The sequence below is a fragment of the Corylus avellana genome, chromosome ca4, assembly GCF_901000735.1.
Source record: "Corylus avellana chromosome ca4, CavTom2PMs-1.0".
Classification (NCBI taxonomy): Eukaryota; Viridiplantae; Streptophyta; class Magnoliopsida; order Fagales; family Betulaceae; genus Corylus; species Corylus avellana.
In genome coordinates, this window is record NC_081544.1 from 8297623 (window position 1) to 8309895 (window position 12273).

Here is a 12273-nt window from a genome sequence, read left to right on the forward strand (position 1 = left end):
TCCCACAGTGCTTCTTAAAGCTAGGGTTTCGTTTGAGATTCTAAGCTAAATTTGTCAAGGTGGAGCTGTTTATCCTGGTTTATGCAAAACCCATCTTTCTTTTTTCCTTTAATATTCTAACTCTACATTCCACTCTCTCTCTCTCTCTCTCTCTCTCTCTCCAACTTTTCTATTTGTAGAATGCTTGAAGACGGGTGGGAGATCTGCTAAATTCAGTAATTGTTCTGAAGGGTAGGTTAAATTTTAGCTTAGTTTTCATATTTTTCCTCATTTTCTTTTTTTGGAGAGAGCAAGTGCAGTTTTGATTCTTTATTTTTTTAAAAGATCTTTCTTCTAGCTTTCTATTATCCTCTCTATAAGTTTTATATACTCTTTCTCTTTGTGAAAAGGACTGGTTTTCTTGTTCTTTTTTATTTTTATTTTTGTTAATGTTTTGATTTTCTATATGACTCGCCCTTAATAAAGCTTCTCCCTTTATATACTTTTCATGTGTAGTGTAGGAGTTTGATTTGCTCTCTCTGAGATTCCTCTTTTGTGAAGGGTTATTATTCCTCTAGCTTTTGTACGAGGATAACATCTATATATCTCTTATTTCTTTCTCCATATCATTTTGTAAAGAGATTTTTGCAAAAATGAAGAGGAGGAGAATCGAGATGAAAAAGATCGACAACAGGGCTGCAAGACAGGTGACTTTCTGTAAGAGGAGGGGGGGACTGTTTAAGAAGGCTATGGAGCTCTCAACTCTCTGCGATGCTGAAATTGCTCTCATTGTCTTCTCTTCTACTGGAAAGCTCTTTGACTACGCCAGCTCAAGGTTTCTCTCTCTCTCTCTCTCAAACATCTTTCTACTTATTGTATACATTTTGATCGTTTTATTCATGCATTCTTGAGAGAAAGAGAGAGAATATGTGAGAGCCAACTGCTCAAAATAAAAGATCCAAATTAAACAACAAGACTGATCACTGAAAAAAACTACTACCAACTCTTATGTTTTCTGCAAACCACAATTATCTACTTTCACCCCTGAGATGTTAATATCACCTTGCTATATATATATATATATATATAAGCCACCACTTGCAGTGTCTTGTGATATTTCTACCTAGCTACTTTCTTATTCACTCCTCTGAATTAGATATTTGTGTTTCTGCACTTCATAAAATATAGCATACGTACGTACGGATGAACTAGATGTTGGATTTGAATGATGGAAAGGAGAGATTTTTTGGCCCATATTAATTAGCTAAATTTAAGAGAATTGTGACTTTTACACAAGTTGCATGTTAGAGATGCAATTAGTTCACACACACGCGCCCTATTAAAAATTTATGTAAAAATTAAAAATGTATATGAAAATCACATCTTCTAATTAAAGATGTGATAATTTAACTTATTAAATTGAAAAACCAACCCAATTTGAAATAAAACGTATTTATTAGTTATGAGAAAAATGGATCTACATCTATCCTTGGAGGGGGAAAAAAGAAAAAGAACATTTCTATATAGAAATGTTCTTTTTCTTGTTGAACATCTACACCGCTCACTAATTATTTGTTTATATAGTTAATTAAAGAATCAACTAGGCATATTCCAGTATATATATTTCATTGTAATCACTCGTAAAATAATGGTTGGAATAATTGCCACTTGTTTGGATTGACGTGTACAAGTAACTGTGAAAATGGAACATATTTTGGGATTAAAACAGTTGATATAGAAGTGCAATTAAAGCACATGAATGATATATATGATGAACTAATTTAGAAACATACTTCGGGATTATTATGCTTTAGAAGACAAATTGTATTGTCTTGTTCATATCCTACTAATCGGGTTAGGTTTACTACAAGAAAATTGGTTTTTAACAACTATATTTTTAGCAACGATTCAAACATCGTCGTTATTGTTTACTTATCAATGATTATAATTTCTTGTCGTCACTAATTTCATACAAACAAAAAATTAAAAATTAGTGGTCGTTGATATGTAGTAACTAACACGGGAATAATTTTTTTCAATGCATGGACATAATAATGTTGATTCAAAAGATAGAACACCAATAACATAAGTACAATGTACGACAAATGAGTTCTTTCTACCACATTTATCTAGGAAAATCCTACTCGATCGATTGATTGAATGGGATAATCACTCCATGAATAGCTTTTGGCCAAGTCAAGTCAAGAAGCTTTAAATATGGAAGATATTTTAGCTACAAGACAAAATTAAGTGACTTACGTACGTAGGTTAAAATGGATACGCGTAAATTTGAGTGAGTCACCTTCATGAGTCATCATCTTACCACTTATTGGTTAAGTTTAATTACTAATTGCCTATAAAAACCACCCCACCCCCTTCAGTCTGAGAGAAAGGAGCTGAGCTAATGAGAGAGAGAAAAAGGGTAGTAGTGTGAATAGTGTTTAGAGCCCCGGGAATGCAATTTTTACAAATTAGCTCAATGAGTTTTTCTCATTGTGCTATTTAATTCTGTATGGGTCTGTTTTTTCAAATTATGTCGTTAAAGGCCCAATATGCATGCTTATGAGATAAAAATAAGTAAAACGTGATATAAATTACTTTTACTTTTATTATACTTAGGATTGATCTTATATATGACTTTCATAAGTGATTGTATTTATTTTTATTGTCCTCACTATTATGAGTGATTATCTTTGCTTTTATTGTCCTCATTAGGAGTGACGCTCTTTACTTTTATTGCCCTTAAGACTATTATGAGTGATCATCTCAGATTAATGAAGTGATAGGTAATAACAAATATAAAAAGATGAGGGTCCTTAAATCATGCTTATTATCATATTGAACCATGCATGTAGTATAGTGGCACTACAAGAATTTTATTTATTTGTAACGGACCGTTAGTAACGTGTCAAGGCTTGACACGTTAGTAAAGTGTCAAGGCTGTATGTTCTATAGCTTGTAAGATACATTTCATTTCATTAGCACCAAATCTACCGTCAAAGTCTATTTTAAAAGTTGGTAATTTTCATCTCCACTTTCATTTTATGCTAAGGAAAACAGAGGAGGAAGGAACTGAATAGCTATTCGTTTGTTGTTTGAAGTATGCAGCAGGTGATTGAAAGACATAATTTGCATTCAAAGCATCTCAGCAAAATGGACAAACCATCTATGGAGCTGCAGGTTATATATATATATATATTTTGCGGGTGGATATATGTCCCTTTTGATGTTAGCATTTCATCATGTCTCTCAAGATAAATGAACAAATATTTTTAAGACGCAAAGATTTCAAACTCTGCATGTTTCTTTTCTCGGATGAGTAAAGATTGAATTAATAAGGAAAAGAAGAAGGAAAGAAGTTAAAAGAATAAAAGGCAAGGGGGAAAACTCAAGGCAGCCCCACCCAACCTTTACCTACAGGATGTTTAGAATTATTAACAACCATCTTGCATGATCCAGTGGAGTTCAGAATTGCTTGTTTGCTATCTCGTTCGATGTCTCATATGAATGAGGGATGATTTTTTTTTTTTTTTTTTTTTGGAGTTTATTGCAGTCTCATTCGAAGAAGTGATCTCGTATGAATGAGCTACTTAAGTTTTTGTTAAACCGACTTATTTCAGTTTTTTAGGAGTTTGTCTGCTATAAATGAGTAATGCTACACTTAGAGCCTGTGTTGAGTGTACGTTTGAGGGGTCTAAAAGTGCATTTAACACTGAAAAAAATCCGTTTGAAGAGAAAAGTTTCCATTTGGTAAAAAAAATTGAAGGGAAAAGTACACTTTACCCCCCCAAAGTTTGGGGCGATTTTCAATTCGACCTCCAATATTTCAATTTTTGCAATGCACCCTTCCAAAGTCGCAATTTTTTTTCAATTCGACTAATGTCATCCCAAAATTCTCATATTGCCACCAATTTATTTTTTTATTATATATATATATATATATATATATTTGGGGTGTCCGTAGCCACCCCTTTGGCCATCTGGCCATTTTTGCACCCCCGAATTTTTTTTTTTTGATAAAATAAAATAAAATAAAAATAAATAAAAATTTGGGGCAATATGGGAATTTTGGGATGACATTGGTCGAATTGAAAAAAAATTGCAAGTTTGGGGTGATGCATTGCAAAAATTGAAACATTGGTGGTTGAATTGAAAATCGCCCCAAACTTTCGGGGGCTAAAGTGTAATTTTTCCAAAATTGAAATCGCTTTTAAGGGTCCAAAATGCCAAAAAAATGCCAAAACACATTTTTGGCAAAAGTTTAAAATGAAGCTTTTGCCAAAAAAAACGTTTTTTTGACTTAAAAGCTCTATTTCTCAAATACAATATCAAACATGCTCTTACTCCCACTTCTCCACACCTATTTTTTCACACCATAGGTGGCTTTTAAAACCACAATTGGATATAAGATGGATCTTTATTGAATTTTAATTCAATGATGGTTTTAAAATCTACCTATGGATGTGAAGAAATGGGTATAGAAAAGTAGGAGTATGTACAACATTACTCGCTATAAATACTTGTTATGAACCTTGTACCATAAAATGAAAAGCTAGATGCATTTTCTGGAACAACTCTAAGAACCAACTACTTGTACCATTTACAACATCCTTAAATATTACAAAAGTGGGAATATGGGGTTCGAAAATTCGTACAAGCACCTAGAGAGCCAAACGCTCTCTTCTCTCTCCTCTAGAATCTCCCAAACTCACGTTTGGCAGCCATGGAGGAGGAAGACTGTCTTCCTCCTCCCCCATTTTTCTCTCTTTTTCCATTTTCCTTACTCCCCCTCCCCTTCTTGCCTCATCAGAGGCCAAAACTGTCTCTTTAGAGATGCTATTGCCTCCTCGGAGGCCTTATCTCTGTCCAAAAATTGCAACGACCCATCCCCCTCTGCAAGACCTTTGACCACCGCCATCCTCAGCTGCTCCAAGTTTGGGTATCGCTCTTTTCTTGAAATCTTTGGGTATGTTTTTTTCAAAATCTGCTATCTTGTTTTCAGGAAGTCTCGGATGCTCACGAGCCACTCCTTTGGGTTCCTAGCCGTCTCCGTCAGCCTCTGCCACCAGCAACTCTCCCATCCATCCACAACGCGCCGATGTGTGTTCAACATGTGCCTGCAAGTAGATCTTACTCGCTGGCGTGTGTCCTCCAAGCGTCGACGCATGAGGCCCTTTTCTTGCAGCTCCACCTCCATCCACCTCCTACGCTGGTCTTTTGGTTCCCTCACTGGCTCGTGGCCCTGTGCCACCACTCTGACTACTCCGTCGTTGCTGTTTTTTGGACATTTTACTCTGCTTTTTAGCTTGTTGTGTTGTTTTTTTGTAACTTGTTTGTGTTGCTGTATGTTAAACCCGATCCAGTTAGATTTTAAACTCTTCGTCAGTGAAGATCTTTTTTCATTTTCTTTTTGGTTTCTTTTTGGAAACCTTTTTTCCACTGTTAATATGCATCTATTTCTCCATGGCTTTTTTGAAAGTCTGTTTAGATGCTTCATTGGAGTTTTCATACTCCTGATGGTTATGTCCATTAGATTGCGCCGCGGCAAGGGTTTTCTCGGACTGCATTCGCAGGTGATTTCCATCTTCACTTGCTTTGAGGAGTTTGTAGTCTGTTTGATTTGGTTTTCTGTCTTTGTCTGTCTTGTAACTTTCTTTTGTTTGTCCTGTAACTTTCTTTTGCTTCAATGTTAATCAGTTTATTACAAAAAAAATATATATGTATGTTACGAAAGTGCTTGTAAACAGAACATGTATTGAAAATCTTCATGAACGGAAACTCTTTGTGTCCTTTTAGCGTGCCAATAGTACCAACACTTTGTTGAGCGATGAAATCGTGGGGAAGGCTCATGAACTAAGGTATTGTGACAACATTCATATATCAAGTTGTTATAGCAATGGCATGCACATTCCTCACAAAATTAATGTAAAAAATGATTGCACCTAATTACAGGCAGATGAAGGGAGAAGAGCTCCAAGGATTGAATATAGAGGAACTACAGAAACTAGAGCAACTTCTCAAAGTAGGCTTGAGCCGCGTTTCAAATGCAAAGGTGTGTCTCTCTTTGTTGCCTCTGTTTGTTGGCATTATAATGGAGCAATGAAGCCTTTACATGTTTCTAAATGAGAGATATTTATAAAAGATTCAAGCAATTACTATAATTCCGAAAAATATAATGTAAAATATCTTCAGGCTTTCTTAGGTGATGATAGCCGTGAATACATAGTTGTACACATTTACTAATTTTAGAGCATAGTGAAAAAACTACTTGACTCCAATCTACACCTATAGGGGGTTGAATAGGTGTTTAACAAACAATATGCGGAATTAGATCTGGCCTAACACAATATCATCAACCAAATATTCAAACATGCAATGAATCATAAAGAACATAGATATTTGGTTACGAAATGAAAACCATTTAGAGAACTCTCAAAATGTAAAACCTCTTCAAAGCAGCCAAATCCAGAAAATCACTTCACTATAGAAAGACAAGAATTTACACAATGTCAAAACATACAAAATCTTTGTACTTGACAATCCAATGTACTAGACAAATGACCCACTTGTCTGTGACTGCAGTAGTTTTTACAGAACTTCTGAACCGTTTATTCTATATGATTTCCTTCACCAGAACTCCAATTGGCTTCATGTGTTGCTCTTTGATCTGTGGATGAAAGGCACAACCTTCACTCTAAGAGAGACAAGTCACTCACATTCTAGATCTCAATCAATCTCTTAGCTCACAGTATTCGCATCATAGATGCTATACATAGAAAATATGATGCAGTTCAGATTGCTCAAGAATTCGGACAGAAGCGTCCGTTCGCAGGGGCGTTCAGATGGCCATCCGAACGTGCAGTTCTGGAAGGCTAGCAAAAGACCCCGTTCGGAGTCCCTTCCGAATGGCCTATGTTTCTTTATGTTTTTTTGTCGTGCCCATCCGGACGGCTATATCTCCCGTCTGGTCGGGCACCGTCAGTTTGTTTTATTTTTTAGCCTACTTTATGTTGTTATTTTATTAGGGTTAGGGTTTTGGGGGTCTTTATTTCGTTATTTTATTAGGTTTTGGGTTTTGAGGGTATTTATGTCATATTTTATTAGGTTTAGGATTTTGAGCTATAAATATATGCTTATAACCTCTAGAAAAATGAGAGTTTATGTTGATTATTGATTTTTATTAATGAGAATTACTCATAGTTAAGTTTATTCTTCTTTTTTCGTCAAAACCTAGAGAGTATCTAGCATTCCAAGAAGAATTCTCAGATCATTGATAGACTCAAGATTTAGAATTACCTATTCGCTGCTTTATTCTTGTTCTTCGCTGTAACCTACCAAGTCAGGCTGCATTAGTTGGTATCAGAGCTCAGTTACTTTCCATAAATGGGGAGGAGTGACTGTTGTACAGACATGAACAAGGTGCAAGTGCGCACGAAGACAGCCAGTAAGGAGCAACTGGCAATTCGCTTGCGGCACATGAATGGTGGGCCGAACGGTTGTCGTCCCCAACCAAGACAGCAATTCACGAAGGCGGAAGGCAAATCTATCACTGAACGTTGGCAACACATGGAGGATCGACTCAGGGCTATGAGCGATCAAATTAAAGACCTCACTACCCAAGTATCCGACTGGTGTGGTAAACATGGGAATAGATCTAGAAACCCTTTTGCGAAGCGCAGAACGCACGGACGTCAGCACCATGCGCAAGCTCATGCCAATAGGTGGGTGAATTGGTTCGAACTCAATATTTCGGAATTCTAAGGGGATCTACAACCCGAAGAATTTCTAGATTGGTTGTTGGCTATTGAGAGGTTCTTGACTTCAAAGGAGAAACAATGACTGACTCATTCTTGAGTATTTTCATGGCACGTGGAAGGGTGTGTGGGGCCTTCACGACAACCCTAAAAGTATTTCAATGATGAAGAACACCACGCTTATTGTGGGGTGTTGTCTTGTTTTGATCTTGAGGAAGGGTGAGTGGAACAAGTTGATATGGCATCCGAAGGACCGTGGAAAGAACCGGCTGAATTCGAGGTCGAATTCTCTCCAACCAAGGGAGGATGATGCAAATCGGGTCATTCAAGAATTCGGACAAAAACATCCGTTCGCAGGGGCGTTCAGACGGCCGTCTGAATGTGCAGTTCTGGAAGGCTGGCAGAAGACCCCGTTCAGAATCCCGTCTGAATGACCTATGTTTCTTTATGTTTTTTTGTCGTGGCCGTCCGGACGGCCATATGTCCCGTCCAGACGGGCACCGTCAGTTTGTTTTATTTTCTAGCCGACTTTATGTTGTTATAATTTATCAGGGTTAGGGTTTGGAGAGTTTTTATTTCGTTATTTTATTAAGTTTAGGGTTTTTGGGGTATTTATGTCATATTTTATTAGGTTTAAAGTGTTAGGCTATAAATATATGCTTATAACCTCCGGAGAAAGGGGAGTTTATGTTGATTATTGATTTTTACTAATGAGAATTACTCATAATTGAGTTTATTCTTCGTTTTCCTTCAAAACCTAGAGAGTATCTAACATTTTAAGAAGAATTCTCAGATCATTGATAGACTCAAGATCTAGAATTACTTATTCGCTGCTTTATTTTTGTTCTTCGCTGCAACCTACCAAGTTAAGCTTCATCAATTGGTATCAAAGCTCAATTACTTTCTATGTCTTGAAATTTGATCTCTGGAAATCATGTCCAAACATGGCTTCTGGCTGTCGGGACATGTCTTGTAAATAGGAGTCTCTGGAAATCATGCCCGGACACGTCTTTTGGCTATTCGGACATGTCTTCTCAAATGAAGTCTCGAGAAACAGTGTCCGGACGTGTTCACACCTTGTCCGAACAAGTCAGTCTTTGTTGATGTCTCTAGAATTGCTGTCTGGACCTGTCCTCTGGGTGTTCGAACACTCTAGATTGAAAATCCCGATATCTTCAATTCTTCATGCTAAACCTCATTTTAAACTGATTACAAACATATCACCAAATAAGCCAAATAAACTAACACAAAGTACTTGATAAATGAATATGTTGGGTTCGAATCCCACAATGAGAATCTTCGATTAGTGTAATCCTTGGTTCTCCTTAATGTTCTGGTGGAGTTGGATTAGGCTATGACTTAATCAAACTAGAGGAAGTGTCTGCAATTTTTATCGTCTACACTCCTCATGTGCAGCTTCTAATGAGTAAGTACTACTATGGTTACGCAAACTAAGGTTTAAATTAGTCTGTTGTAGTCTCATTTGAACAGGATAAGTTCTTGTACGAACGTGAGTTAGGGTTTCACAATTTTTCATTTTCTTGTATTTGAATGTTGTGCAATCGAGGTTTTGATTAAGGCATTTTGTGAAATACCATTGTTCCGCACTCATTGAACGGGTTGCGTTCACCATTGCTATTGGGACTGTCTGTAAGTCTTCAAATTCACCCTCGTTTGAACTAGATGCACTCGCCCTTGTAATTGAGCTTTTCTAGAGCTTGAATTTTAAAGTCTTGAGCACCCAATCGAAAAACCTTTCAATCATGGCTGTGATCAAGGCTTACTAGAACCTTATCTTGAAGTGCTTCCATGTTCTTGTTCGAATGACTTTTGACATATCTTGTAATCAACAACTTTTGATCTTCAACTTTCATCTAAGTCTGAGACCATATATTAAGACCAACTTATACCCCAACAAGTTTTGACAATGAATATTCCAACATTAAAAACCTAACACAAGACATTTTTTTTCGAAGTTAGACTCAGAGTGTGTTCCCTATATGCCTAATTACCTTAGTGGCTAAGGGCAAACATGTCTTACTTATCTTTTTCTGTTGATCTTATTCTTTAAATGCAGGGAGCCCAACTGATGGAGGATAATCAGCGACCAACACAGGTATCATGTCTAATTGAATTTCCTTTTTTTCTTTGTTTCCCTTCTTCTGATCATTTGGTGGACAATGTCTATTTCAGCAGTTGGAGAATCAACTTAACATTATAACATATCACTACGAAAATTCAATTTTTTGGCAACGGACCATTAGTGACGTGTCAAGGCTGTTGACACGTTACTAAAGGTTAGTAACGTGTCATTGGTAACGTGTTTGGGGCGTTTCCAAATTGGTCGTAACTACTAGGAATTTAGTAACGTGTCAATTTCTGACACGTTACTAAATGGTAACGTGTTAGTTTCTGACACGTTACTAAAGTTTAAAAAATTATTAAAAAAAAAAATTCCGGACAAAAATTTGATTTTTTTTTTTTTGAATTTTTTTTTCCGGAATTTTCTTTTAATAATATTATGGAATCTGATTTTCAAAAATCCGAACCCAGCACAGTTGATATCATGGAATCTGATTTTTTTTTTTTTCAAATAATATCATGGAATCAGATTTAATAAACCATCAAATAATATCATAGAACTCAGAATGCCTTGAATCAGTTTCAACAACATATATATACAAACATCTGCAACTTTCCTCTGGAATTCGAGCTCCATTTAGGCTCGATATTCAGCTATCTCCTTTTCAGCCTCTTCTTTGGCTTGTTTCAACCTAGCCATTTTTTCTAACAATAGAAAGACAAGCTATATATATTAAACCCCAATATATTAATGCAAAACACAAGATATATATAATGAGGAATATATATACCTAAGGAGATGGACGGAGAGAGGCCGGACCTGCCGGAAGGAGTTGCCACAGAGAGAGAGAAATTTCCTTGAGGAGATGGAAGAAGAGGAAATTCCCTCTTCTTCGAAGAAGAGAAAGGAAAAGATAGAGAGAAAAAGAGAAGAAGGCCTGTGCGGGGGAGGTAGAACAAAAATAGGAGGGAAGAAAGAAAGAAAAGGGGGAAAAAAAAAATTGGAAACCAGCTGGTCGCAGGTTCCCAATGCCCTATTGTAACGTGTGGTTAATTTGGACACGTTACCAATTTGGTAACGTGCCATTATGACACGTTACCAATGAGACACGTTACCAAATTGGTAATGTGTCTCATTGAGATGTTACCATTTTGGTAACGTGCCATTATGACACGTTACCAATTGGTAACGTGCCATTATGACACGTCACCAAATGATGACGTGTGGAGTTTTACACGATACTAAATATTTTAGTAACGTGTCATTAACTGTCACGTCACTAAATGGTGATGTGGCAGATATTAATGAATAGTATACACGTCACTAATACTCCTTTTTTTTTGTAGTGCATGTAATTGAACAAGGCCAATCATCTTAGTCAATGACCAATAATACTTGCAGGTCAGCTGATCCTCCTCAACACCAAGACATCGTCAATTCTCTCAAGTTGGGGGGTAAGTTTGCAACATTGCAACACTAAATTTCTTTCTCTGGTTTTCTGCTTATAATATGTAGTTAAATTAAGAGTTCAATCCAGGGATATCTTAAGTTCAAATTTATATATAATCTTCTTAAATTTAGGCATATATTATCTAGAAATATAAGGATAATATGAAATTAATTAGTGGTTGCACTGGCTGAGTGGTGACCAAATGCCAAAGACATATTGTACATGCTGCTACTGGAGAGACACTATTTGATTACCTTGGTATATCTTGCAGGTTACCTTTCCCGAATTGATTTTGAAAGATAAAGAAAGTCAAGAGTACATGGAGACGCTTAATTTTCTCTATTGAAAAACAAGCACGTCTAAGTAAAACCCAGCTAACTCTTGATCAAAATAAATTTTAGTTTCCGCAAGTTGATCAAAATAAAGTCCCACATATGTATATGGTGATCAGCCATGGATGCTTGATTTATGCTATGCATGAATAATCAAGGGCCAACTTGCTTTAATGGGCTATAAAGAAGACTGGAAAACAAAAAGTTGCTTGTTTGAGGATATATATGCATAAAACGAGCAAGGATGAAGCTGTCATGTGCCTGACTTTTATCTTGGAAACTTGCAAGACATAGTACTTAACCAATGAAGAGCTGCAGAATTATTATATCTACAGCTTTGTAATCGTAGAAACTCCACCTATATGGATCAAATTTGACAAACTATGTTGGGGTTATCTCACATCAGTTATAAAAGGAGTAGGTGGTCAATTTATAAATGTGAGGAAAATCTTTATCTCTTGAGCTAGTTTTGACGTTAAGAGAGACTCAAGATCACCTAACATTGGTATCAGAGTCTAGGTTGGCCCAACGGTCCATGGGAGAAACATGGTTTCTACTCTAACACAGGGCCCGATATGTGAGGGAGAGATTGTTGGGGTTATCCCACATTAGTTGTGGAAGAGGCTGATGGTCAATTTATAAGTGATGAAAAGCCTCATCTTTTGAGCTGGCTTC

The 12273-nt window shown here is 36.5% G+C and overlaps 1 protein-coding gene across 1 annotated transcript; it reads left to right on the plus strand.

Moving 5' to 3' along the window:
* The first annotated feature begins 632 nt into the window (after positions 1-632).
* On the plus strand, positions 633-11735 carry LOC132178908 (MADS-box protein JOINTLESS-like). Its single transcript, XM_059591487.1, has 7 exons — positions 633-814; positions 3081-3159; positions 5776-5837; positions 5932-6031; positions 9811-9849; positions 11163-11270; positions 11538-11735. Exons 1-6 carry the CDS (start codon positions 633-635, stop codon positions 11169-11171), a joined length of 471 nt encoding a protein of 156 aa, XP_059447470.1. The 3' UTR covers positions 11172-11270; positions 11538-11735.
* Positions 11736-12273: the final 538 nt, after the last annotated feature.